Source organism: Rhipicephalus microplus, chromosome X (assembly GCF_043290135.1).
Source record: "Rhipicephalus microplus isolate Deutch F79 chromosome X, USDA_Rmic, whole genome shotgun sequence".
In the NCBI taxonomy this organism is placed as follows: Eukaryota; Metazoa; Arthropoda; class Arachnida; order Ixodida; family Ixodidae; genus Rhipicephalus; species Rhipicephalus microplus.
In genome coordinates, this window is record NC_134710.1 from 138977012 (window position 1) to 139001477 (window position 24466).

The window sequence follows — 24466 nt, forward strand, 5'->3', positions numbered from 1 at the left end:
ACAATAATGTATGTTGTTCTCTGGCAGAGAGCTTGCTCTGTTCCTTCGCTGGGGCGCACCAGCACGGGCGCACCAACGTTCACGCACAGCTCTGTGTGCAATTGCGGGCCGCCGCCACCGGCCATGCTCGTAAGTCATTTTCTGTAACTTAACGAACGTCTGTTGCGCCGGCTTTTATAACTGAGTGGCACACGAGGGACCGACATAAAGCAGGAATATTGGAATGCCCATTAATGCTATTGTAACCTGCCACGGTGGTCTCGCGGCTAAGGCACTCGGATGCTGACCCGCAAGTCACGCCCCCCCCCCCCCCCCCGCCCTGTTCCTTCTTTGAACAAAAATAAAATAAAAGATAAAGGGAGGTTGAAAAAAAAATAGAGTATGTCACGCGCACTGGGTGCAACATTTAACCACATGTGCGCACGCATCAAATTTTGATTGCCTATATACGTATGGTCATGTGCGCGATTGATACGGGCAACCAAACACGTCGCAAAATTAAACAACTCTCTCCTCCCTACGTTCCTTCTCTGCAATAAAAAAGAGAAATTTCGAAAAGTAAAAGAAGGTGCCATCAGCACTCGGTGTTCCCAGGTGGTCTCCCTCCCAAGTACTGACCGAGCCCAATGCTGCTTAGCTTTGGTGATAGGACGAGAACCGGCGCATTCAGCATGGTATGGCCGATGGCGAAAATCTACGTTTTACAACACAACCTATAACGAACTACAGGCGATTTCTATCTTTCCAAGTTACAGTTAACGGCTTATGCAGCGTGTTATATTATCCTGGTAGAAAACTTCGAAGGTACGTGACAATAATGTATGTTGTTCTCTGGCAGAGAGCTTGCTCTGTTCCTTCGCTGGGGCGCACCAGCACGGGCGCACCAACGTTCACGCACAGCTCTGTGTGCAATTGCGGGCCGCCGCCACCGGCCATGCTCGTAAGTCATTTTCTGTAACTTAACGAACGTCTGTTGCGCCGGCTTTTATAACTGAGTGGCACACGAGGGACCGACATAAAGCAGGAATATTGGAATGCCCATTAATTCTATTGTAACCTGCCACGGTGGTCTTGTGGCTAAGGCACTCGGATGCTGACCCGCAAGTCCCGCCCCCCCGCCCTGTTCCTTCTTTGAACAAAAATAAAATAAAAGATAAAGGGAGGTTGAAAAAAAATAGAGTATGTCACGCGCACTGGGTGCAACATTTAACCACATGTGCGCACGCATCAAATTTTGATTGCCTATATCGTGTGGTCATGTGTGCGATTGATACGGGCAACCAAACACGTCGCAAAATTAAACAACTCTCTCCTCCCTACGTTCCTTCTCTGCAATAAAAAAGAGAAATTTCGAAAAGTAAAAGAAGGTGCCATCAGCACTCGGTGTTCCCAGGTGGTCTCCCTCCCAAGTACTCACCGAGCCCAATGCTGCTTAGCTTCGGTGATCGGACGAGAACCGGCGCATTCAGCATGGTATGGCCGATGGCGAAAATCTACGTTTTACAACACAACCTATAACGAACTACAGGCGATTTCTATCTTTTCAAGTTACAGTTAACGGCTTATGCAGCGTGTTATATTATCCTGGTAAAAACCTTCGAAGGTACGTGACAATAATGTCTGTTGTTCTCCGGCAGAGAGCTTGCTCTGTTCCTTCGCTGGGCCGCACCAGCACGGGCGCACCAACGTTCACGCACAGCTCTGTGTGCAATTGCGGGCCGCCGCCACCGGCCATGCTCGTAAGTCATTTTCTGTAACTTAACGAACGTCTGTTGCGTCGGCTTTTATAACTGAGTGGCACACGAGGGACAACATAAAGCAGGAATATTGGAATGCCCATTAATGCTATTGTAACCTGCCACGGTGGTCTCGTGGCTAAGGCACTCGGATGCTGACCCGCAAGTCACACCTCCCCCCCGCCCTGTTCCTTCTTTGAACAAAAATAAAATAAAAGATAAAGGGAGGTTGAAAAAAAATAGAGTATGTCACGCGCACTGGGTGCAACATTTAACCACATGTGCGCACGCATCAAATTTTGATTGCCTATATACGTATGGTCATGTGCGCGATTGATAGGGGCAACCAAACACGTCGCAAAATTAAACAACTCTCTCCTTCTCCCTACGTTCCTTCTCTGCAATAAAAAAGAGAAATTTCGAAAAGTAAAAGAAGGTGCCATCAGCACTCGGTGTTCCCAGGTGGTCTCCCTCCCAAGTACTGACCGAGCCCAATGCTGCTTAGCTTCGGTGATCAGACGAGAACCGGCGCATTCAGCATGGTATGGCCGATGGCGAAAATCTACATTTTACAACACAACCTATAACGAACTACAGGCGATTTCTATCTTTCCAAGTTACAGTTAACGGCTTATGCAGCGTGTTATATTATCCTGGTAAAAAACTTCGAAGGTACGTGACAATAATGTCTGTTGTTCTCCGGCAGAGAGCTTGCTCTGTTCCTTCGCTGGGCCGCACCAGCACGGGCGCACCAACGTTCACGCACAGCTCTGTGTGCAATTGCGGGCCGCCGCCAGCGGCCATGCTCGTAAGTCATTTTCTGTAACTTAACGAACGTCTGTTGCGTCGGCTTTTATAACTGAGTGGCACACGAGGGACCGACATAAAGCAGGAATATTGGAATGCCCATTAATGCTATTGTAACCTGCCACGGTGGTCTCGTGGCTAAGGCACTCGGATGCTGACCCGCAAGTCACGCCCCCCCCCCCCCGCCCTGTTCCCTCTTTGAACAAAAATAAAATAAAAGATAAAGGGAGGTTGAAAAAAAAATAGAGTATGTCACGCGCACTGGGTGCAACATTTAACCACATGTGCGCACGCATCAAATTTTGATTGCCTATATACGTATGGTCATGTACGCGATTGATACGGGCAACCAAACACGTCGCAAAATTAAACAACTCTCCCCTTCTCCCTACGTTCCTTCTCTGCAATAAAAAAGAGAAATTTCGAAAAGTAAAAGAAGGTGCCATTAGCACTCGCTGTTCCCAGGTGGTCTCCCTCCCAAGTACTGACCGAGCCCAATGCTGCTTAGCTTTGGTGATAGGACGAGAACCGGCGCATTCAGCATGGTATGGCCGATGGCGAAAATCTACGTTTTACAACACAACCTATAACGAACTACAGGCGATTTCTATCTTTCCAAGTTACAGTTAACGGCTTATGCAGCGTGTTATATTATCCTGGTAGAAAACTTCGAAGGTACGTGACAATAATGTATGTTGTTCTCTGGCAGAGAGCTTGCTCTGTTCCTTCGCTGGGGCGCACCAGCACGGGCGCACCAACGTTCACGCACAGCTCTGTGTGCAATTGCGGGCCGCCGCCACCGGCCATGCTCGTAAGTCATTTTCTGTAACTTAACGAACGTCTGTTGCGCCGGCTTTTATAACTGAGTGGCACACGAGGGACCGACATAAAGCAGGAATATTGGAATGCCCATTAATGCTATTGTAACCTGCCACGGTGGTCTCGCGGCTAAGGCACTCGGATGCTGACCCGCAAGTCACGCCCCCCCCCCCCCGCCCTGTTCCTTCTTTGAACAAAAATAAAATAAAAGATAAAGGGAGGTTGAAAAAAAAATAGAGTATGTCACGCGCACTGGGTGCAACATTTAACCACATGTGCGCACGCATCAAATTTTGATTGCCTATATACGTATGGTCATGTGCGCGATTGATACGGGCAACCAAACACGTCGCAAAATTAAACAACTCTCTCCTTCTCCCTACGTTCCTTCTCTGCAATAAAAAAGAGAAATTTCGAAAAGTAAAAGAAGGTGCCATCAGCACTCGGTGTTCCCAGGTGGTCTCCCTCCCAAGTACTGACCGAGCCTAACGCTGCTTAGCTTCGGTGATCGGACGAGAACCTGCGCATTCAGCATGGTATGTCCGATGGGGAAAATCTACATTTTACAACACAACCTATAACGAACTACAGGCGATTTCTATCTTTCCAAGTTACAGTTAACGGCTTATGCAGCGTGTTATATTATCCTGGTAAAAATCTTCGAAGGTACGTGACAATAATGTCTGTTGTTCTCCGGCAGAGAGCTTGCTCTGTTCCTTCGCTGGGGCGCACCAGCACGGGCGCACCAACGTTCACCCACAGCTCTGTGTGCAATTGCGGGCCGCCGCCACCGGCCATGCTCGTAAGTCATTTTCTGTAACTTAACGAACATCTGTTGCGTCGGCTTTTATAACTGAGTGGCACACGAGGAACCGACATAAAGCAGGAATATTGGAATGCCCATTAATTCTATTGTAACCTGCCACGGTGGTCTTGTGGCTAAGGCACTCGGATGCTGACCCGCAAGTCCCGCCCCCCTGCCCTGTTCCTTCTTTGAACAAAAATAAAATAAAAGATAAAGGGAGGTTGAAAAAAAATAGAGTATGTCACGCGCACTGGGTGCAACATTTAACCACATGTGCGCACGCATCAAATTTTGATTGCCTATATCGTGTGGTCATGTGTGCGATTGATACGGGCAACCAAACACGTCGCAAAATTAAACAACTCTCTCCTCCCTACGTTCCTTCTCTGCAATAAAAAAGAGAAATTTCGAAAAGTAAAAGAAGGTGCCATCAGCACTCGGTGTTCCCAGGTGGTCTCCCTCCCAAGTACTCACCGAGCCCAATGCTGCTTAGCTTCGGTGATCGGACGAGAACCGGCGCATTCAGCATGGTATGTCCGATGGGGAAAATCTACATTTTACAACACAACCTATAACGAACTACAGGCGATTTCTATCTTTCCAAGTTACAGTTAACGGCTTATGCAGCGTGTTATATTATCCTGGTAAAAATCTTCGAAGGTACGTGACAATAATGTATGTTGTTCTCTGGCAGAGAGCTTGCTCTGTTCCTTCGCTGGGGCGCACCAGCACGGGCGCACCAACGTTCACCCACAGCTCTGTGTGCAATTGCGGGCCGCCGCCACCGGCCATGCTCGTAAGTCATTTTCTGTAACTTAACGAACATCTGTTGCGTCGGCTTTTATAACTGAGTGGCACACGAGGAACCGACATAAAGCAGGAATATTGGAATGCCCATTAATTCTATTGTAACCTGCCACGGTGGTCTTGTGGCTAAGGCACTCGGATGCTGACCCGCAAGTCCCGCCCCCCTGCCCTGTTCCTTCTTTGAACAAAAATAAAATAAAAGATAAAGGGAGGTTGAAAAAAAATAGAGTATGTCACGCGCACTGGGTGCAACATTTAACCACATGTGCGCACGCATCAAATTTTGATTGCCTATATCGTGTGGTCATGTGTGCGATTGATACGGGCAACCAAACACGTCGCAAAATTAAACAACTCTCTCCTCCCTACGTTCCTTCTCTGCAATAAAAAAGAGAAATTTCGAAAAGTAAAAGAAGGTGCCATCAGCACTCGGTGTTCCCAGGTGGTCTCCCTCCCAAGTACTCACCGAGCCCAATGCTGCTTAGCTTCGGTGATCGGACGAGAACCGGCGCATTCAGCATGGTATGGCCGATGGCGAAAATCTACATTTTACAACACAACCTATAATGAACTACAGGCGATTTCTATCTTTCCAAGTTACAGTTCACGGCTTATACAGCGTGTTATATTATCCTGGTAAAAAACTTCGAAGGTACGTGACAATAATGTCTGTTGTTCTCCGGCAGAGAGCTTGCTCTGTTCCTTCGCTGGGCCGCACCAGCACGGGCGCACCAACGTTCACGCACAGCTCTGTGTGCAATTGCGGGCCGCCGCCACCGGCCATGCTCGTAAGTCATTTTCTGTAACTTAACGAACGTCTGTTGCGCCGGCTTTTATAACTGAGTGGCACACGAGGGACCGACATAAAGCAGGAATATTGGAATGCCCATTAATGCTATTGTAACCTGCCACGGTGGTCTCGCGGCTAAGGCACTCGGATGCTGACCCGCAAGTCACCCCCCCCCCCCGCCCTGTTCCTTCTTTGAACAAAAATAAAATAAAAGATAAAGGGAGGTTGAAAAAAAAATAGAGTATGTCACGCGCACTGGGTGCAACATTTAACCACATGTGCGCACGCATCAAATTTTGATTGCCTATATACGTATGGTCATGTACGCGATTGATACGGGCAACCAAACACGTCGCAAAATTAAACAACTCTCCCCTTCTCCCTACGTTCCTTCTCTGCAATAAAAAAGAGAAATTTCGAAAAGTAAAAGAAGGTGCCATTAGCACTCGCTGTTCCCAGGTGGTCTCCCTCCCAAGTACTGACCGAGCCCAATGCTGCTTAGCTTTGGTGATAGGACGAGAACCGGCGCATTCAGCATGGTATGGCCGATGGCGAAAATCTACGTTTTACAACACAACCTATAACGAACTACAGGCGATTTCTATCTTTCCAAGTTACAGTTAACGGCTTATGCAGCGTGTTATATTATCCTGGTAGAAAACTTCGAAGGTACGTGACAATAATGTATGTTGTTCTCTGGCAGAGAGCTTGCTCTGTTCCTTCGCTGGGGCGCACCAGCACGGGCGCACCAACGTTCACGCACAGCTCTGTGTGCAATTGCGGGCCGCCGCCACCGGCCATGCTCGTAAGTCATTTTCTGTAACTTAACGAACGTCTGTTGCGTCGGCTTTTATAACTGAGTGGCACACGAGGGACCGACATAAAGCAGGAATATTGGAAAGCCCATTAATGCTATTGTGACCTGCCACGGTGGTCTCGTGGCTAAGGCACTCGTATGCTGACCCGCAAGTCACGCCCCCCCCCCCCCCCCGCCCCGCCCTGTTCCTTCTTTGAACAAAAATAAAATAAAAGATAAAGGGAGGTTGAAAAAAAATAGAGTATGTCAGGCGCACTGGCTGCAACATTTAAACACATGTGCGCACGAATCAAATTTTGATTGCCTATATACGTATGGTCATGTGCGCGATATATACGGGCAACCAAACACGTCGCAAAATTAAACAACTCTCTCCTTCTCCCTACGTTCCTTCTCTGCAATAAAAAAGAGAAATTTCGAAAACTAAAAGAAGATGCCATCAGCACTCGGTGTTCCCAGGTAGTCTCCCTCCCAAGTACCGACCGAGCCCAATGCTACTTAGCTTCGGTGATCGGACGAGAACCGGCGCATTCAGCATGGTATGGCCGATGGCGAAAATCGGCGTTTTACAACACAACCTATAACGAACTACAGGCGATTTCTATCTTTTCAAGTTACAGTTAACGGCTTATGCAGCGTGTTATATTATCCTGGTAGAAAACTTCGAAGGTACGTGACAATAATGTCTGTTGTTCTCCGGCAGAGAGCTTGCTCTGTTCCTTCGCTGGGGCGCACCAGCACGGGCGCACCAACGTTCACGCACAGCTCTGTGTGCAATTGCGGGCCGCCGCCACCGGCCATGCTCATAAAACATTTTCTGTAACTGAACAAACGTCTGTTGCTTCGACTTTTATAACTGAGTGGCACACGAGGGACCGACATAAACCAAGAATATTGGAATGCCCATTATTGCTATTGTGACCTGCCACGGTGGTCTCGTGGCTAAGGCACTCGGATGCTGACCCGCAAGTCACGCCCCCCCCCCCCCCCCACCTCCCGCCCTGTTCCTTCTTTGAACAAAAATAAAATAAAAGATAAAGGGACGTTGAAAAAAAATAGAGTATGTCACGCGCACTGGATGCAAAATTTAAACACATGTGCGCACGAATCAAATTTTCATTGCCTATATACGTATGGTCATGTGCGCGATTGATACGGGCAACCAAACACGTCGCCAAATTAAACAACTCTCTCCTTCTCCCTACGTTCCTTCTCTGCAATAAGAAAAGAGAAATTTCGAAAACTAAAAGAAGATGCCATCAGCACTCGGTGTTCCCAGGTGGTCTCCCTCCCAAGTACCGACCGAGCCCAATGCAGCTTAGCTTCGGTGATCGGACGAGAACCGGCGCTTTCAGCATGGTATGGCCGATGGCGAAAATCTACGTTTTACAACACAACCTATAACGAACTACAGGCGATTTCTATCTTTCCAAGTTACAGTTAACGGCTTATGCAGCGTGTTATATTATCCTGGTAGAAAACTTCGAAGGTACGTGACAATAAAGTCTGTTGTTCTCCGGCAGAGAGCTTGCTCTGTTCCTTCCCTGGGGCGCACCAGCACGGGCGCACCCACGTTCACGCACAGCTCTGTGTGCAATTGCGGGCCGCCGCCACCGGCCATGCTCATAAGTCATTTTCTGTAACTGAACAAACGTCTGTTGCGTCGGCTTTTATAACTGAGTGGCACACGAGGGACCGACATAAAGCAGGAATATTGGAATGACCATTAATGCTATTGTGACCTGCCACGGTGGTCTCGTGGCTAAGGCACTCAGATGCTGACCCGCAAGTCACGCCCCCCCCTCCCCCCCCGCCCTGTTCCTTCTTTGAACAAAAATGAAATAAAAGAATAAAAGATAAAGGGAGGTTGAAAAAAAATACAGTATGTCACGCGCACTGGGTGCAACATTTAAACACATGTGCGCACGAATCAAACTTTGATTGCCTATTGTTGAGAAACGGCGGACCGATCCCGCCGAAGCCACCACTGTTGCGAAAGACGGCGACGCCAACACGGCCCCGGAGGCGCCACTGCTTTCAACTCCGCCGGGAAGGTCACCAGCCGTTTGGTAGCGTATGTTTCTCAGCTCGCGACTGCTTCTGCGCAGAGCTGAGGAGACGAGCGGACGAGACGACGGTGAGTTAAACAAGGTTTATGTACAGCATATATACAGAGGCGTTACAATTTCGGCACTGGGGCCGGCAGAGACTCGAAGAGCCGAGCTCTCTTCTCTAACACATAGGTCAGCCCTTCGCCTAAGACCGCTGACGCACACACATGTCGGCCCTCCGACATGGGGACTCCTCTCTCTAGGACTGCCGATCGCGACGCGCCGCAGGGCTTCTTTTATTTACACCGGGTCCAACCAACAGGTCCAATCAGAAGCGCCGCTGGTCGTCCGGGCAGATTCCGCCAATGGGGGTCGCCGCGCCATGCGTCAGACCACCAGGCACGAGAACGCCGGCTCGCTGTCACGTGCGCCGATGACTCAATGCACGTGGGCGAGAGAGCCGCCGCGCGTGTTCACGCCGTTGAGATGTTCGCGTCGGGCAGACGGCGGGCTGGCCTTGACCCAGATTGCCTTTTTCAGAGGCACGGTCGTTTGACGAGGACTCGCTGGCATAACAGCACCCCCGCCGCCAGACAATGCACCGGAAAGACGAGCTGCTTCCACGGGGCTCGGATGTCAGGTGCGCTCGTTCGCCTGGTCCCTCCAGGTTCGCCTCCAGGGCCATGGGGAGAATACAGCTCCAGACTGTTCCGGGAACACATCCCATCATTGACGACGGATCCCAGCCCCACTGGCTTGTCGCCACAACTTGCTGACCAGCTTCACTCGTCTCTTCTGACCATCTTCGGTTTCAGCACTTGTCGATGGTTCTGCAACTTGCTAAGAACGGTTCGACAACAGACAACACACGACACAAGCAAGTGCCCTCGGTCACCCGACAGAACACCAGACAAAGTATAGTACAACATATACCTATCTACGTAGAAGAGTGAAACTTTGGGCTAGTTGGTATTGCATGATGAAGAACGTACAGCGCGAACACAAGACGGGAATACTAAAGAAGGGACACAGACAGCGCTTGTCTGTGTCCCTTCTTTAGTATTCCCGTCTTGTGTTCGCGCTGTACGTTCTTCATCACCTATCTACGTGTTTATCGGAATTTTGTTCCCTCTACATCAAGAGGCACATGTGGGACAAAAGACCCCTAAAATGACAACTCAATTTTTTTTTCCACGTACAACAACGTAACGGATTAGAATACCACATAAAGTTGGCCCCTTGAGATCACTTTGAACGAGAGCGCTCAGCCCAGGTCGTGATGAGGTCAAAATTTTGCCCCGAATCGCCAGCCAGAAACCGAAAGGTTGAGAAGTTACTAGCTGGAACGCACTGCTCAATGCACCTGCATTAGCGTTTACCTTCCCCCCCTTTTTTTTTTCTTTAGCGAACGTCAAAGTTGCGCTGTGGAGCAACATGCTCCACCTCAGTAACCGGCCACTTTTAGGCGACGATACCTATGCGGCACCAAGAGCGGCTCACACTTTCGACGTTGCACAGGGGAACAACGATACGGCTTGCTACTGATTGACTCCTCACCGCTTAGCTCGATATCGTGTTCGATCACCGTCGTGTCTCCGGGACGGTCCGACAACACATACCCAAACTCGGAAACAATCTTTCTCAGGTCCTCTTTCTCAGGTCCTTCTTCACTTAAGCTAGGCTCTAGGTTTATCTGCTCCCGGATTACTTTCGATCCCCCTTCGATTACCTCACTAGAACTCAAAATTTCTGCTTCCTCTTCCTCTGAAGCCTTCAACAGCTGATTTACGACCGCTTGATGTTGAACGCATGGTTTCATCAAGTTGTAAATTTTGTCCGGCCGCCTTCCTAATTTCACTTCATAAGTTGTATCGCAAGGCTTCGATAATACTTTGGCGGGCCCTTCCCAATCAACCTCAAGCTTGTTCCTTTTGGATGGCTGCAGCAGCATTACCTGACTCCCTACTTCAAAAGCACGCTTCTTCACCGATTCCTCGTAGTGCTCCTTCGACAGCACTTTTGCCGCGTTTTTCTGGCTTTCCACTCGCGCTTCAATTTGGCTTTCCACTAGCGCTTCAATCGAGAAATCCTCACGTTGCTCTCCAATGAGCGTCTCTCGATCAACTCTCGGCAGCTCGCTCCAACTTTCCGCTACAGGCGAGAGCGTTGCAACCCTCTCGCTCTGACTCAATGGCGCCATGTCGTCTCCCCTTTCTCCGGAAACCGCGCAGCTAGGTTCGGCGACGGGCCGCTCGCGTGACTGCTCACATGACTCATGCGGAAACTTTCCTTTCTGGGGTTCCGTCGACCCGCCGACAAGGTCACTTGAGAGTTCACCGCATGGAACCAAGTCAAGCTTTCGCGCTTGCGATCGCGTGAGAGCCATGCACGCTAAGTTGGGGAAGAACGATTTGCCCTGCTCTTTGAGAAGCTGCTCCGAGTTGTTGGAGAAAAGATAACAAAAACGACCATTCAGCGCGGCAGACACAGCCGCTTCGGTGCAAAGCTTACCGAACGGGCCTTCAATGACAACGGTGGCGATTGGTAAGCGAACACTCTGCTCCTCGGCGACTTGCCTGATCCACGCGCATTCTCCTGTGAAGTCATCCGGAGACACCAATGAAGGATGGACAACGTCCATGGTTGCCGCTGAGTCTCTAAGTGCTCGGCACGTTTTCTCATTGACCCTAATTTCTTGGAGATACGGCTCCAACAACCGCATGTTTTTTTCTGATTCTCGGATCGTTGCGAAGGCAAACTTTTCCTGACAGTTTCTCGCGATGTGCCCTTCCTTTTTACAGTTGTAGCAGATTAGCGGCTTCCGTTTGTTTTCCGGTTCTAATGCCTGTGTGGTAGAAACCTCACTCGATTTCTCCGCTTCTGTTTGCCCTTCCCCTACAGTGTCCTTCGTAAGAGACGGGTCCCTTTTGAAATTACGGTGCGGAGCGGGTTTCCGTTGATCAGGTTTCTTTGAAAAGCCCTCTTTTCTTTCATCCTTTTCAACGCGCACTGCCCTGCTATGCAACTTTCAGCGAGTATAATACTCCTCAGCTAACTCTGCTGCCTTGTTTAGCTGTACTTCACCAAGTTTGTCCTGCAGCCAAAGTTTAACATCCTCCTCGATGCAGCGGTAGAATTGCTCCAATGCAACGCATTCCACCACTTTATCGCGGTCGTCATAAACACCTTCGCCCTTGAGCCATTCAATCAAATCGGCTTTAAGACGAAACGCGAAGTCAACGTGTGACTCATTCCCCTTTCTAGCATACCGGAACCTTTGCCTGAAAGCCTCGGGTGACAACTTATAACGTCTCAAGAGCACTTCCTTAACGTCGTCATAGCTCTCAAACGCTTCCCTCGACAAGCAAGTTATCGCGTCGGACACTTCGCCGGGAAGAAGAGCTAGCAGGTTCCGCGCCCAAAGAGACTGCTCCAAAGCATTTCGCTCACAGACGTGTTCAAACTTGACGAGATACTTCGCCATGTCCTCGCCTACTACGAACGGTGGCAGTTGATCCCGAATTCTAATACCGCTGACCTGAATCGTCGGAGAAGCTGCGCTAGGCGCCTGCGAACACTGTAGGATTGCCAATTCTAGTCGTTTCATCTCAAGGCGATCCTGTCTCTCGGCCTCCTCGCGACGTTCGCGCCTTTCAGCTTCTTCGCGAGCTTCGCGCCTTTCAGCTTGTTCACGTTCGCGAGCTTCGCGCCTTTCAGCTTCTTCGCGAGCTTCGCGCCTTTCAGCTTCTTCACGTTCGCGAGCTTCACGCCTTTCAGCCTCTTCGCGAGCTTCGCGCCTTTCAGCTTCCTCACGAGCTTCTCGCCTTTCAGCCTCCTCACGTTCGCGAGCTTCTACTTCTCGCCTTTCAGCCTCCTCACGGCGTGCTTTAATATCCACCCAGGCCTCATCGACTTCCTCAGCCGACACTCCCTCATCCTTCATGATATCAAGGATCGCTTGCTTTCGTTTCGCACGGCCCAAAGTAATGCCGAGTTCCTCACAAATTTCGATGAGTTCCTTCACTTTAAGGTTCTCCATCGTTCACACTAGCCTCTTGCTGTTTGCCCCTGTTAAGAATCTACTTGCCGTACCCACTATAAGCCTACTAGCAAGACGCGCAAGCAATTTTTCACCCTCCCGTGTTTACCACCTCCGCATTAACTTTGGTTTCAAAGCACTTCAACTTGGCTTGAAACGATCAAAGCTCACTGCAATGCTTCACACAGCCCTTTCTCTAAACTACTACAACCTGAGCTAGAGTAGTCTGGTGAACTGAGGGGAAAACATCAGGCACTCACCGCATCGATGTCGCTGACGCCGGCCGATCCCGCAGCTGCCAACCACTGTTGAGAAGCCACCTCCGAATCCCACCGCTGCCACCACTGTTGAGAAACGGCGGACCGATCCCGCCGAAGCCACCACTGTTGCGAAAGACGGCGACGCCAACACGGCCCCGGAGGCGCCACTGCTTTCAACTCCGCCGGGAAGGTCACCAGCCGTTTGGTAGCGTATGTTTCTCAGCTCGCGACTGCTTCTGCGCAGAGCTGAGGAGACGAGCGGACGAGACGACGGTGAGTTAAACAAGGTTTATGTACAGCATATATACAGAGGCGTTACAATTTCGGCACTGGGGCCGGCAGAGACTCGAAGAGCCGAGCTCTCTTCTCTAACACATAGGTCAGCCCTTCGCCTAAGACCGCTGACTCACACACATGTCGGCCCTCCGACATGGGGACTCCTCTCTCTAGGACTGCCGATCGCGACGCGCCGCAGGGCTTCTTTTATTTACACCGGGTCCAACCAACAGGTCCAATCAGAAGCGCCGCTGGTCGTCCGGGCAGATTCCGCCAATGGGGGTCGCCGCGCCATGCGTCAGACCACCAGGCACGAGAACGCCGGCTCGCTGTCACGTGCGCCGATGACTCAATGCACGTGGGCGAGAGAGCCGCCGCGCGTGTTCACGCCGTTGAGATGTTCGCGTCGGGCAGACGGCGGGCTGGCCTTGACCCAGATTGCCTTTTTCAGAGGCACGGTCGTTTGACGAGGACTCGCTGGCATAACACTATATACGTATGGTCATGTGCGCGATATATATGGGCCACCAAACACGTCGCAAAATTAAACAACTCTCTCCTTCTCCCTACGTTCTTTCTCTGCAATAAAAAAGAGAAATTTCGAAAACTAAAAGAAGATGCCACCAGCACTCGGTGTTCCCAGGTGGTCTCCCTCCCAAGTACTGACCGAGCCCAATGCTGCTCAGCTTCGGTGATCGGACGAGAACCAGCGCATTCAGCATGGTATGGCCGATGGCTAAAATCTACGTTTTACAACACAACCTATAACCAACTACAGGGGATTTCTATCTTTACAAGTTACAGTTAACGGCTTATGCAGCGTGTTATATTATCCTGGTAGAAAACTTCGAAGGTACGTGACAATAATGTCTGTTGTTCTCCGGCAGAGAGCTTGCTCTGTTCCTTCGCTGGGGCGCACCAGCACGGGCGCACCAACGTTCACGCACAGCTCTGTGTGCAATTGCGGGCCGCCGCCACCGGCCATGCTCGTAAGTCATTTTCTGTAACCTAACAAACGTCTGTGGCGTCGGCTTTTATAACTGAGTGGCACACGAGGGACCGACATATAGCAGGAATATTGGAATGCCCAATTATGCTATTGTGACCTGCCACGGTGGTCTCGCGGCTAAGGCACTCGGGTGCTGACCCGCAAGTCACGCCCCCCCTCCCCCCGCCCTGTTCCTTCTTTGAACAAAAATAAAATAAAAGATAATGGGAAGTTGAGAAAAAATAGAGTATGTCACGCGCACTGGCCGCAACATTTAAACACATGTGCGCACGAATCAAATTTTGATTGCCTATATACGTATGGTCATGTGCGCGATTGATACGGGCAACCAAACACGTCGCCAAATTAAACAACTCTCTCCTTCTCCCTACGTTCCTTCTCTGCAATAAAAAAAGAGAAATTTCGAAAACTAAAAGAAGATGCCATCAGCACTCGGTGTTCCCAGGTGGTCTCCCTCCCAAGTACTGACCGAGCCCAATGCTGCTTAGCTTCGGTGATCGGACGAGAACCGGCGCATTCAGCATGGTATGGCCGATGGCGAAAATATACGTTTTACAACACAACCTATAACGAACTACAGGCGATTTCTATCTTTCCAAGTTACAGTTAACGGCTTATGCAGCGTGTTATATTATCCTGGTAGAAAACTTCGAAGGTACGTGACAATAATGTCTGTTGTTCTCCGGCAGAGAGCTTGCTCTGTTCCTTCCCTGGGGCGCACCAGCACGGGCGCACCAACGTTCACGCACAGCTCTGTGTGCAATTGCGGGCTGCCGCCACCGGCCATGCTCGTAAGTCATTTTCTGTAACTTAACAAACGTCTGTGGCGTCGGCTTTTAAAACTGAGTGGCACACGAGGGACCGACATAAAGCAGGAATATTGGAATGCCCAATTATGCTATTGTGACCTGCCACGGTGGTCTCGTGGCTAAGGCACTCGGGTGCTGACCCACAAGTCACGCCCCCCCTCCCCCCGCCCTGTTCCTTCTTTGAACAAAAATAAAATAAAAGATAATGGGAGGTTGAAAAAAAATAGAGTATGTCACGCGCACTGGGTGCAACATTTAAACACATGTGCGCACAAATCAAATTTTGATTGCCTATTTACGTATGGTCATGTGCGCGATTGATACGGGCAACCAAACACGTCGCAAAATTAAACAACTCTCTCCTTCTCTCTACGTTCCTTCTCTGCAATAAAAAAGAGAAATTTCGAAAACTAAAAGAAGATGCCATCAGCACTCGGTGTTCCCAGGTGGTCTCCCTCCCAAGTACTGACCGAGCCCAATGCTGCGTAGCTTCGGTGATCGGACGAGAACCGGCGCATTCAGCATGGTATGGCCGATGGCGAAAATCTACGTTTTACAACACAACCTATAACGAACTACAGGCGATTTCTATCTTTCCAAGTTACAGTTAACGGCTTATGCGGCGTGTATATTATCCTGGTAGAAAACTTCGAAGGTACGGGACAATAATGTCTGTTGTTCTCCGGCAGAGAGCTTGCTCTGTTCCTTCGCTGGGGCGCACCAGCACGGGCGCACCAACTTTCACGCACAGCTCTGTGTGCAATTGCGGGCCGCCGCCACCGGCCATGCTCGTAAGTCATTTTCTGTAAGTTAACAAACGTCTGTTGCGTCGGCTTTTATAACTGAGTGGCACACGAGGGACCGACATAAAGCAGGAATATTGGAATGCCCATTAATGCTATTGTGACCTGCCACGGTGGTCTCGTGGCTAAGGCACTCGGATGCTGACCCGCAAGTCACGCCCCCCCCCCCCCCCCGCCCTGTTCCTTCTTTGAACAGAAATAAAATAAAAGATAAAGGGAGGTTGAAAAAAAAAGGAGTATGTCACGCGCACTGGGTGCAACATTTAAACACATGTGCACACGAATCAAATTTTGATTGCCTATATACGTATGGTCATGTGCGCGATTGATACGGGCAACCAAACACGTCGCAAAATTAAACAACTCTCTCCTTCTCCCTACGTTCCTTCTCTGCAATAAAAAAGAGAAATTTCGAAAACTAAAAGAAGATGCCATCAGCACTCGGTGTTCCCAGGTGGTCTCCCTCTTAAGTACTGACCGAGACCAATGCTGCTTAGCTTCGGTGATCGGACGAGAACCGGCGCATTCAGCATGGTATGGCCGATGGCGAAAATATACGTTTTACAACACAACCTATAACGAACTACAGGCGATTTCTATCATACCAAGTTACAGTTAACGGCTTATGCAGCGTGTTATATTATCCTGGTAGAAAACTTCGAAGGTACGTGACAATAATGTCTGTTGTTCTTCGGCAGACAGCTTGCTCTGTTCCTTCGCTGGGGCGCACCAGCACGGGCGCACCAACGTTCACGCACAGCTCTGTGGGCAATTGCGGGCCGCCGCCACCTGCCATGCTTGTAAGTCATTTTCTGTAACTTAACAAACGTCTGTTGCGTCGGCTTTTATAACTGAGTGGCACACGAGGGACCGACATAAAGCAGGAATATTGGAATGCCCATTAATGCTATTGTGACCTGCCACGGTGGTCTCGTGGCTAAGGCACTCGGATGCTCACCCGCAAGTCACGCCCCCCCCCCCCCCCCGCCCTGTTCCCTCTTTGAACAAAAATAAAAAAAATAAAGTGAGGTTGAAGAAAAAATAGAATATGTCACGCGCACTGGGTGCAACATTTAAACACATGTGAACACGAATCAAATTTTGATTGCCTATATACGTATGGTCATGTGCGCGATTGATACGGGCAACCAAACACGTCACAAAATTAAACAACTCTCTCCTTCTCCCTACGTTCCTCCTCTGCAATAAAAAAGAGAAATTTCGAAAACTAAAAGAAGATGCCATCAGCACTCGGTGTTCTCAGGTGTTCTCCCTCCCAAGTACTGACCGAGCCCAATGCTGCTTAGCTTCGGTGATCGGACGAGAACCGGCGCATTCAGCATGGTATGGCCGATGGCGAAAATCTACGTTTTACAACACAACCTATAACGAACTACAGGTGAATTCTATCTTTCCAAGTTACAGTTAACGGCTTATGCAGCGTGTTATATTATCCTGGTAGAAAACTTCGAAGGTACGTGACAATATATGTCTGTTGTTCTCCGGCAGACAGCTTGCTCTGTTCCTTCGCTGGGGCGCACCAGCACGGGCGCACCAACGTTCACGCACAGCTCTGTGTGCAATTGCGGGCCGCCGCCACCAGCCATGCTCGTAAGTCATTTTCTGTAACTTAACAAACGTCTGTTGCGTCGGCTTTTATAACTGAGTGGCACACGAGGGACCGACATAAAGCAGGAATATTGGAATGCCCATTAATGCTATTGTGACCTGCCACGGTGGTCTCGTGGCTAAGGCACTCGGATGCTGACCCGCAAGTCACGCCCCCCCCCCCCCCCGCCCTGTTCCTTCTTTGAACAAAAATAAAATAAAAGATAAAGGGAGGTTGAAAAAAAATAGAGTATGTCACGTGCACTGGGTGCAACATTTAAACACATGTGCGCACGAATCAATGTTTGATTGCCTATATACGTATGGTCATGTGCGCGATTGATACGGGCAACCAAACACGTCACAAAATTAAACAACTCTCTCCTTCTCCCTACGTTCCTCCTCTGCAATAAAAAAGAGAAATTTCGAAAACTAAAAGAAGATGCCATCAGCACTCGGTGTTCTCAGGTGTTCTCCCTCCCAAGTACTGACCGAGCCCAATGCTGCTTAGCTTCGGTGATCGGACGAGAACCGGCGCATTCAGCATGGTATGGCCGATGGCGAAAATCTACGTTTTACAACACAACCTATAACGAACTACAGGTGAATTCTATCTTTCCAAGTTACAGTTAACGGCTTATGCAGCGTGTTATATTATCCTGTTAGAAAACTTCGAAGGTACGTGACAATAATGTCTGTTGTTCTCCGGCAGACAGCTTGCTCTGTTCCTTCGCTGGGGCGCACCAGCACGGGCGCACCAACGTTCACGGACAGCTCTGTGGGCAATTGCGGGCTGCCGCCACCGGCCATGCTCGTAAGTCATTTTCTGTAACTTAACAAACGTCTGTTGCGTCGGCTTTTATAACTGAGTGGCACACGAGGGACCGACATAAAGCAGGAATATTGGAATGCCCATTAATGCTATTGTGACCTGCCACGGTGGTCTCCTGGCTAAGGCACTCGGATGCTGACCCGCAAGTCATGCCCCCCTCCCCCCCGCCCTGTTCCTTTTTTGAACAAAAATAAAATAAAAGATAAAGGGAGGTTGAAAAAAAATAGAGTATGTCACGCGCACTGGGTGCAACTTTTAAACACATGTTTGCACGAATCAAATTTTGATTGCCTATATACATATGGTCATGTGCGCGATTGATACGGGCAACCAAACACGTCGCAAAATTAAACAACTCTCTCCTTCTCCCTACGTTCCTTCTCTGCAATAAAAGCCCCGCCGCAGTGGTCTAGTGGCTAAGGTACTCGGCTGCTGACCCGCTGGTCGCGGGTTCGAATCCCGGCTGCGGCGGCTGCATTTCCGATGGAGGCGGAAATGTTGTAGGCCCGTGTGCTCAGATTTGGGTGCACGTTAAAGCACCCCAGGTGGTCGAAATTTCCGGAGCCCTCCACTACGTTGTCTCTCATAATCATATGGTGGTTTTGGGACGTTAAACCCCACAAATCAATCATCTCTGCAATAAAAAAGAGAAATTTCGAAAACTAAAAGAAGATGCCATCAGCACTCGGTGTTCCCAAGTGGTCTCCCTCCAAGTACTGACCGAGGCCAATGCTGCTTAGCTTCGGTGATCGGACGAGAACCGGCGCATTCAGCATGGTATGGCCGATGGCGAAAATCTACGTTTTACAACACAACCTATAATGAACTACAGGCGATTTCTATCTTTTCAAGTTACAGTTAACGGCTTATGCAGCGTGTTATATTATCCTGGTAGAAAACTTGGAAGGTACCTGACAATAATGTCTGTTGTTCTCCGGCAGAGAGCTTGCTCTGTTCCTTCCCTGGGGCGCACCAGCACGGGCGCACCAACGTTCACGCACAGCTCTGTGTGCAATTGCGGGCTGCCGCCACCGGCCATGCTCGTAAGTCATTTTCTGTAACTTAACAAACGTCTGTGGCGTCGGCTTTTAAAACTGAGTGGCACACGAGGGACCGACATAAAGCAGGAATATTGGAATGCCCAATTATGCTATTGTGACCTGCCACGGTGGTCTCGTGGCTAAGGCACTCGGGTGCTGACCCACAAGTCACGCCCCCCCTCCCCCCGCCCTGTTCCTTCTTTGAACAAAAATAAAATAAAAGATAATGGGAGGTTGAAAAAAAATAGAGTATGTCACGCGCACTGGGTGCAACATTTAAACACATGTGCGCACAAATCAAATTTTGATTGCCTATTTACGTATGGTCATGTGCGCGATTGATACGGGCAACCAAACACGTCGCAAAATTAAACAACTCTCTCCTTCTCTCTACGTTCCTTCTCTGCAATAAAAAAGAGAAATTTCGAAAACTAAAAGAAGATGCCATCAGCACTCGGTGTTCCCAGGTGGTCTCCCTCCCAAGTACTGACCGAGCCCAATGCTGCGTAGCTTCGGTGATCGGACGAGAACCGGCGCATTCAGCATGGTATGGCCGATGGCGAAAATCTACGTTTTACAACACAACCTATAACGAACTACAGGCGATTTCTATCTTTCCAAGTTACAGTTAACGGCTTATGCGGCGTGTATATTATCCTGGTAGAAAACTTCGAAGGTACGGGACAATAATGTCTGTTGTTCTCCGGCAGAGAGCTTGCTCTGTTCCTTCGCTGGGGCGCACCAGCACGGGCGCACCAACTTTCACGCACAGCTCTGTGTGCAATTGCGGGCCGCCGCCACCGGCCATGCTCGTAAGTCATTTTCTGTAAGTTAACAAACGTCTGTTGCGTCGGCTTTTATAACTGAGTGGCACACGAGGGACCGACATAAAGCAGGAATATTGGAATGCCCATTAATGCTATTGTGACCTGCCACGGTGGTCTCGTGGCTAAGGCACTCGGATGCTGACCCGCAAGTCACGCCCCCCCCCCCCCCCCGCCCTGTTCCTTCTTTGAACAGAAATAAAATAAAAGATAAAGGGAGGTTGAAAAAAAAAGGAGTATGTCACGCGCACTGGGTGCAACATTTAAACACATGTGCACACGAATCAAATTTTGATTGCCTATATACGTATGGTCATGTGCGCGATTGATACGGGCAACCAAACACGTCGCAAAATTAAACAACTCTCTCCTTCTCCCTACGTTCCTTCTCTGCAATAAAAAAGAGAAATTTCGAAAACTAAAAGAAGATGCCATCAGCACTCGGTGTTCCCAGGTGGTCTCCCTCTTAAGTACTGACCGAGACCAATGCTGCTTAGCTTCGGTGATCGGACGAGAACCGGCGCATTCAGCATGGTATGGCCGATGGCGAAAATATACGTTTTACAACACAACCTATAACGAACTACAGGCGATTTCTATCATACCAAGTTACAGTTAACGGCTTATGCAGCGTGTTATATTATCCTGGTAGAAAACTTCGAAGGTACGTGACAATAATGTCTGTTGTTCTTCGGCAGACAGCTTGCTCTGTTCCTTCGCTGGGGCGCACCAGCACGGGCGCACCAACGTTCACGCACAGCTCTGTGGGCAATTGCGGGCCGCCGCCACCTGCCATGCTTGTAAGTCATTTTCTGTAACTTAACAAACGTCTGTTGCGTCGGCTTTTATAACTGAGTGGCACACGAGGGACCGACATAAAGCAGGAATATTGGAATGCCCATTAATGCTATTGTGACCTGCCACGGTGGTCTCGTGGCTAAGGCACTCGGATGCTCACCCGCAAGTCACGCCCCCCCCCCCCCCCGCCCTGTTCCCTCTTTGAACAAAAATAAAAAAAATAAAGTGAGGTTGAAGAAAAAATAGAATATGTCACGCGCACTGGGTGCAACATTTAAACACATGTGAACACGAATCAAATTTTGATTGCCTATATACGTATGGTCATGTGCGCGATTGATACGGGCAACCAAACACGTCACAAAATTAAACAACTCTCTCCTTCTCCCTACGTTCCTCCTCTGCAATAAAAAAGAGAAATTTCGAAAACTAAAAGAAGATGCCATCAGCACTCGGTGTTCTCAGGTGTTCTCCCTCCCAAGTACTGACCGAGCCCAATGCTGCTTAGCTTCGGTGATCGGACGAGAACCGGCGCATTCAGCATGGTATGGCCGATGGCGAAAATCTACGTTTTACAACACAACCTATAACGAACTACAGGTGAATTCTATCTTTCCAAGTTACAGTTAACGGCTTATGCAGCGTGTTATATTATCCTGGTAGAAAACTTCGAAGGTACGTGACAATATATGTCTGTTGTTCTCCGGCAGACAGCTTGCTCTGTTCCTTCGCTGGGGCGCACCAGCACGGGCGCACCAACGTTCACGCACAGCTCTGTGTGCAATTGCGGGCCGCCGCCACCAGCCATGCTCGTAAGTCATTTTCTGTAACTTAACAAACGTCTGTTGCGTCGGCTTTTATAACTGAGTGGCACACGAGGGACCGACATAAAGCAGGAATATTGGAATGCCCATTAATGCTATTGTGACCTGCCACGGTGGTCTCGTGGCTAAGGCACTCGGATGCTGACCCGCAAGTCACGCCCCCCCCCCCCCCCGCCCTGTTCCTTCTTTGAACAAAAATAAAATAAAAGATAAAGGGAGGTTGAAAAAAAATAGAGTATGTCACGTGCACTGGGTGCAACATTTAAACACATGTGCGCACGAATCAATGTTTGATTGCCTATATACGTATGGTCATGTGCGCGATTGATACGGGCAACCAAACACGTCACAAAATTAAACAACTCTCTCCTTCTCCCTACGTTCCTCCTCTGCAATAAAAAAGAGAAATTTCGAAAACTAAAAGAAGATGCCATCAGCACTCGGTGTTCTCAGGTGTTCTCCCTCCCAAGTACTGACCGAGCCCAATGCTGCTTAGCTTCGGTGATCGGACGAGAACCGGCGCATTCAGCATGGTATGGCCGATGGCGAAAATCTACGTTTTACAACACAACCTATAACGAACTACAGGTGAATTCTATCTTTCCAAGTTACAGTTAACGGCTTATGCAGCGTGTTATATTATCCTGTTAGAAAACTTCGAAGGTACGTGACAATAATGTCTGTTGTTCTCCGGCAGACAGCTTGCTCTGTTCCTTCGCTGGGGCGCACCAGCACGGGCGCACCAACGTTCACGGACAGCTCTGTGGGCAATTGCGGGCTGCCGCCACCGGCCATGCTCGTAAGTCATTTTCTGTAACTTAACAAACGTCTGTTGCGTCGGCTTTTATAACTGAGTGGCACACGAGGGACCGACATAAAGCAGGAATATTGGAATGCCCATTAATGCTATTGTGACCTGCCACGGTGGTCTCCTGGCTAAGGCACTCGGATGCTGACCCGCAAGTCATGCCCCCCTCCCCCCCGCCCTGTTCCTTTTTTGAACAAAAATAAAATAAAAGATAAAGGGAGGTTGAAAAAAAATAGAGTATGTCACGCGCACTGGGTGCAACTTTTAAACACATGTTTGCACGAATCAAATTTTGATTGCCTATATACATATGGTCATGTGCGCGATTGATACGGGCAACCAAACACGTCGCAAAATTAAACAACTCTCTCCTTCTCCCTACGTTCCTTCTCTGCAATAAAAGCCCCGCCGCAGTGGTCTAGTGGCTAAGGTACTCGGCTGCTGACCCGCTGGTCGCGGGTTCGAATCCCGGCTGCGGCGGCTGCATTTCCGATGGAGGCGGAAATGTTGTAGGCCCGTGTGCTCAGATTTGGGTGCACGTTAAAGCACCCCAGGTGGTCGAAATTTCCGGAGCCCTCCACTACGTTGTCTCTCATAATCATATGGTGGTTTTGGGACGTTAAACCCCACAAATCAATCATCTCTGCAATAAAAAAGAGAAATTTCGAAAACTAAAAGAAGATGCCATCAGCACTCGGTGTTCCCAAGTGGTCTCCCTCCAAGTACTGACCGAGGCCAATGCTGCTTAGCTTCGGTGATCGGACGAGAACCGGCGCATTCAGCATGGTATGGCCGATGGCGAAAATCTACGTTTTACAACACAACCTATAATGAACTACAGGCGATTTCTATCTTTTCAAGTTACAGTTAACGGCTTATGCAGCGTGTTATATTATCCTGGTAGAAAACTTGGAAGGTACCTGACAATAATGTCTGTTGTTCTCCGGCAGAGAGCTTGCTCTGTTCCTTCGCTGGTGCGCACCAGCATGGGCGCACCAACGTTCACGCACAGCTCTGTGTGCAATTGCGGGCCGCCGCCACCGGCCATGCTCGTAAGTCATTTTCTGTAACTTAACAAACGTCTGTTGCGTCGGCATTTATAACCGAGTGGCACACGAGGGACCGACATAAAGCAGGAATATTGGAATGCCCATTAATGCTATTGTAACCTGCCACGGTGGTCTCGTGGCAAAGGCACTCGGATGCTGACCCGCAAGTCACGCCCCCCCCCCCCCCCGCCCTGTACCTTCTTTGAACAAAAATAAAATAAAAGATAAAGGGAGGTTGAAAAAAAATAGAGTATGTCACGCGCACTGGGTGCAACAATTAAACACATGCGCGAACGAATCAAATTTTGATTTCCTATATACGTATGGTCATGTGCGCGATTGATACGGGCAACCAAACACGTCGCAAAATTAAACAACTCTCTCCTTCTCCCTACGTTTCTTCTCTGCAATAAAAAAGAGAAATTTCGAAAACTAAAAGAAGATGCCATCAGCACTCGGTGTTCCCAGGTGGTCTCCCTCTTAAGTACTGACCGAGCCCAATGCTGCTTAGCTTCGGTGATCGGACGAGAACCGGCGCATTCAGCATGGTATGGCCGATGGCGAAAATATACGTTTCACAAAACAACCTATAACGAACTACAGGCGATTTCTATCTTTACAAGTTACAGTTAACGGCTTATGCAGCGTGTTATATTATCCTGGTAGAAAACTTCGAAGGTACGTGACAATAATGTCTTGTTCTCCGGCAGAGAGCTTGCTCTGTTCCTTCGCTGGGGCGCACCAGCACGGGCGCACCAACGTTCACGCACAGCTCTGTGTGCAATTGCGGGCCGCCGCCACCGGCCATGCTCGTAAGTCATTTTCTGTAACTTAACAAACGTCTGTTGCGTCGGC

At 49.4% G+C, this 24466-nt stretch overlaps 1 protein-coding gene, 18 non-coding genes and 5 pseudogenes across 20 annotated transcripts; all 24 read right to left on the minus strand.

Annotated features, from left to right (window-relative positions):
• Positions 1–569: 569 nt before the first annotated feature.
• Positions 570–688, minus strand: LOC142777712 (5S ribosomal RNA; annotated as a pseudogene).
• A 680-nt stretch (positions 689–1368) lies between these two features.
• Positions 1369–1487, minus strand: LOC142777635 (5S ribosomal RNA). Its single transcript, XR_012888271.1, has one exon. It is a non-coding gene; the product is annotated as a 5S ribosomal RNA (ribosomal RNA).
• Positions 1488–2173: 686 nt separating this feature from the next.
• On the minus strand, positions 2174–2292 carry LOC142777637 (5S ribosomal RNA). Its single transcript, XR_012888273.1, has one exon. It is a non-coding gene; the product is annotated as a 5S ribosomal RNA (ribosomal RNA).
• Positions 2293–2983: 691 nt separating this feature from the next.
• Positions 2984–3102, minus strand: LOC142777717 (5S ribosomal RNA; annotated as a pseudogene).
• Positions 3103–3793: 691 nt separating this feature from the next.
• LOC142777721 (5S ribosomal RNA) lies at positions 3794–3912 on the minus strand (annotated as a pseudogene).
• A 680-nt stretch (positions 3913–4592) lies between these two features.
• On the minus strand, positions 4593–4711 carry LOC142777706 (5S ribosomal RNA; annotated as a pseudogene).
• Positions 4712–5391: 680 nt separating this feature from the next.
• On the minus strand, positions 5392–5510 carry LOC142777636 (5S ribosomal RNA). The gene has a single exon (XR_012888272.1). It is a non-coding gene; the product is annotated as a 5S ribosomal RNA (ribosomal RNA).
• A 688-nt stretch (positions 5511–6198) lies between these two features.
• Positions 6199–6317, minus strand: LOC142777718 (5S ribosomal RNA; annotated as a pseudogene).
• Positions 6318–7015: 698 nt separating this feature from the next.
• Positions 7016–7134, minus strand: LOC142777704 (5S ribosomal RNA). Its single transcript, XR_012888341.1, has one exon. It is a non-coding gene; the product is annotated as a 5S ribosomal RNA (ribosomal RNA).
• Positions 7135–7835: 701 nt separating this feature from the next.
• Positions 7836–7954, minus strand: LOC142777677 (5S ribosomal RNA). The gene has a single exon (XR_012888313.1). It is a non-coding gene; the product is annotated as a 5S ribosomal RNA (ribosomal RNA).
• A 534-nt stretch (positions 7955–8488) lies between these two features.
• On the minus strand, positions 8489–13681 carry LOC142775791 (uncharacterized). Of its 2 annotated transcripts, none has more exons than XM_075877864.1 (2): positions 9732–13681; positions 8489–9565 (listed from the first exon to the last, which is right to left on the minus strand). In XM_075877864.1, exon 1 carries the CDS (start codon positions 12669–12671, stop codon positions 11661–11663), a length of 1011 nt encoding a protein of 336 aa, XP_075733979.1. In that variant the 5' UTR covers positions 12672–13681; the 3' UTR covers positions 8489–9565; positions 9732–11660. The 2 variants fall into 2 exon arrangements, with proteins under 2 accessions (XP_075733979.1, XP_075733978.1); XM_075877863.1 differs by having other exon boundaries at positions 8522–9565; positions 9732–12259.
• A 144-nt stretch (positions 13682–13825) lies between these two features.
• LOC142777705 (5S ribosomal RNA) lies at positions 13826–13944 on the minus strand. Its single transcript, XR_012888342.1, has one exon. It is a non-coding gene; the product is annotated as a 5S ribosomal RNA (ribosomal RNA).
• A 692-nt stretch (positions 13945–14636) lies between these two features.
• LOC142777633 (5S ribosomal RNA) lies at positions 14637–14755 on the minus strand. Its single transcript, XR_012888269.1, has one exon. It is a non-coding gene; the product is annotated as a 5S ribosomal RNA (ribosomal RNA).
• Positions 14756–15446: 691 nt separating this feature from the next.
• LOC142777678 (5S ribosomal RNA) lies at positions 15447–15565 on the minus strand. Its single transcript, XR_012888314.1, has one exon. It is a non-coding gene; the product is annotated as a 5S ribosomal RNA (ribosomal RNA).
• A 692-nt stretch (positions 15566–16257) lies between these two features.
• Positions 16258–16376, minus strand: LOC142777694 (5S ribosomal RNA). Its single transcript, XR_012888331.1, has one exon. It is a non-coding gene; the product is annotated as a 5S ribosomal RNA (ribosomal RNA).
• A 691-nt stretch (positions 16377–17067) lies between these two features.
• LOC142777697 (5S ribosomal RNA) lies at positions 17068–17186 on the minus strand. The gene has a single exon (XR_012888334.1). It is a non-coding gene; the product is annotated as a 5S ribosomal RNA (ribosomal RNA).
• Positions 17187–17879: 693 nt separating this feature from the next.
• Positions 17880–17998, minus strand: LOC142777698 (5S ribosomal RNA). Its single transcript, XR_012888335.1, has one exon. It is a non-coding gene; the product is annotated as a 5S ribosomal RNA (ribosomal RNA).
• Positions 17999–18941: 943 nt separating this feature from the next.
• LOC142777691 (5S ribosomal RNA) lies at positions 18942–19059 on the minus strand. The gene has a single exon (XR_012888328.1). It is a non-coding gene; the product is annotated as a 5S ribosomal RNA (ribosomal RNA).
• A 691-nt stretch (positions 19060–19750) lies between these two features.
• Positions 19751–19869, minus strand: LOC142777679 (5S ribosomal RNA). Its single transcript, XR_012888315.1, has one exon. It is a non-coding gene; the product is annotated as a 5S ribosomal RNA (ribosomal RNA).
• Positions 19870–20561: 692 nt separating this feature from the next.
• Positions 20562–20680, minus strand: LOC142777695 (5S ribosomal RNA). The gene has a single exon (XR_012888332.1). It is a non-coding gene; the product is annotated as a 5S ribosomal RNA (ribosomal RNA).
• Positions 20681–21370: 690 nt separating this feature from the next.
• On the minus strand, positions 21371–21489 carry LOC142777699 (5S ribosomal RNA). Its single transcript, XR_012888336.1, has one exon. It is a non-coding gene; the product is annotated as a 5S ribosomal RNA (ribosomal RNA).
• A 693-nt stretch (positions 21490–22182) lies between these two features.
• LOC142777700 (5S ribosomal RNA) lies at positions 22183–22301 on the minus strand. Its single transcript, XR_012888337.1, has one exon. It is a non-coding gene; the product is annotated as a 5S ribosomal RNA (ribosomal RNA).
• Positions 22302–23244: 943 nt separating this feature from the next.
• Positions 23245–23362, minus strand: LOC142777692 (5S ribosomal RNA). The gene has a single exon (XR_012888329.1). It is a non-coding gene; the product is annotated as a 5S ribosomal RNA (ribosomal RNA).
• A 692-nt stretch (positions 23363–24054) lies between these two features.
• On the minus strand, positions 24055–24173 carry LOC142777656 (5S ribosomal RNA). The gene has a single exon (XR_012888292.1). It is a non-coding gene; the product is annotated as a 5S ribosomal RNA (ribosomal RNA).
• Positions 24174–24466: the final 293 nt, after the last annotated feature.

Coding starts and splice junctions, on each gene's coding strand:
- LOC142775791 (XM_075877863.1), bottom strand. CDS start 11,354: ATGCGGTTGTTGGAGCCGTATCTCCAAGAAATTAGGGTCAATGAGAAA.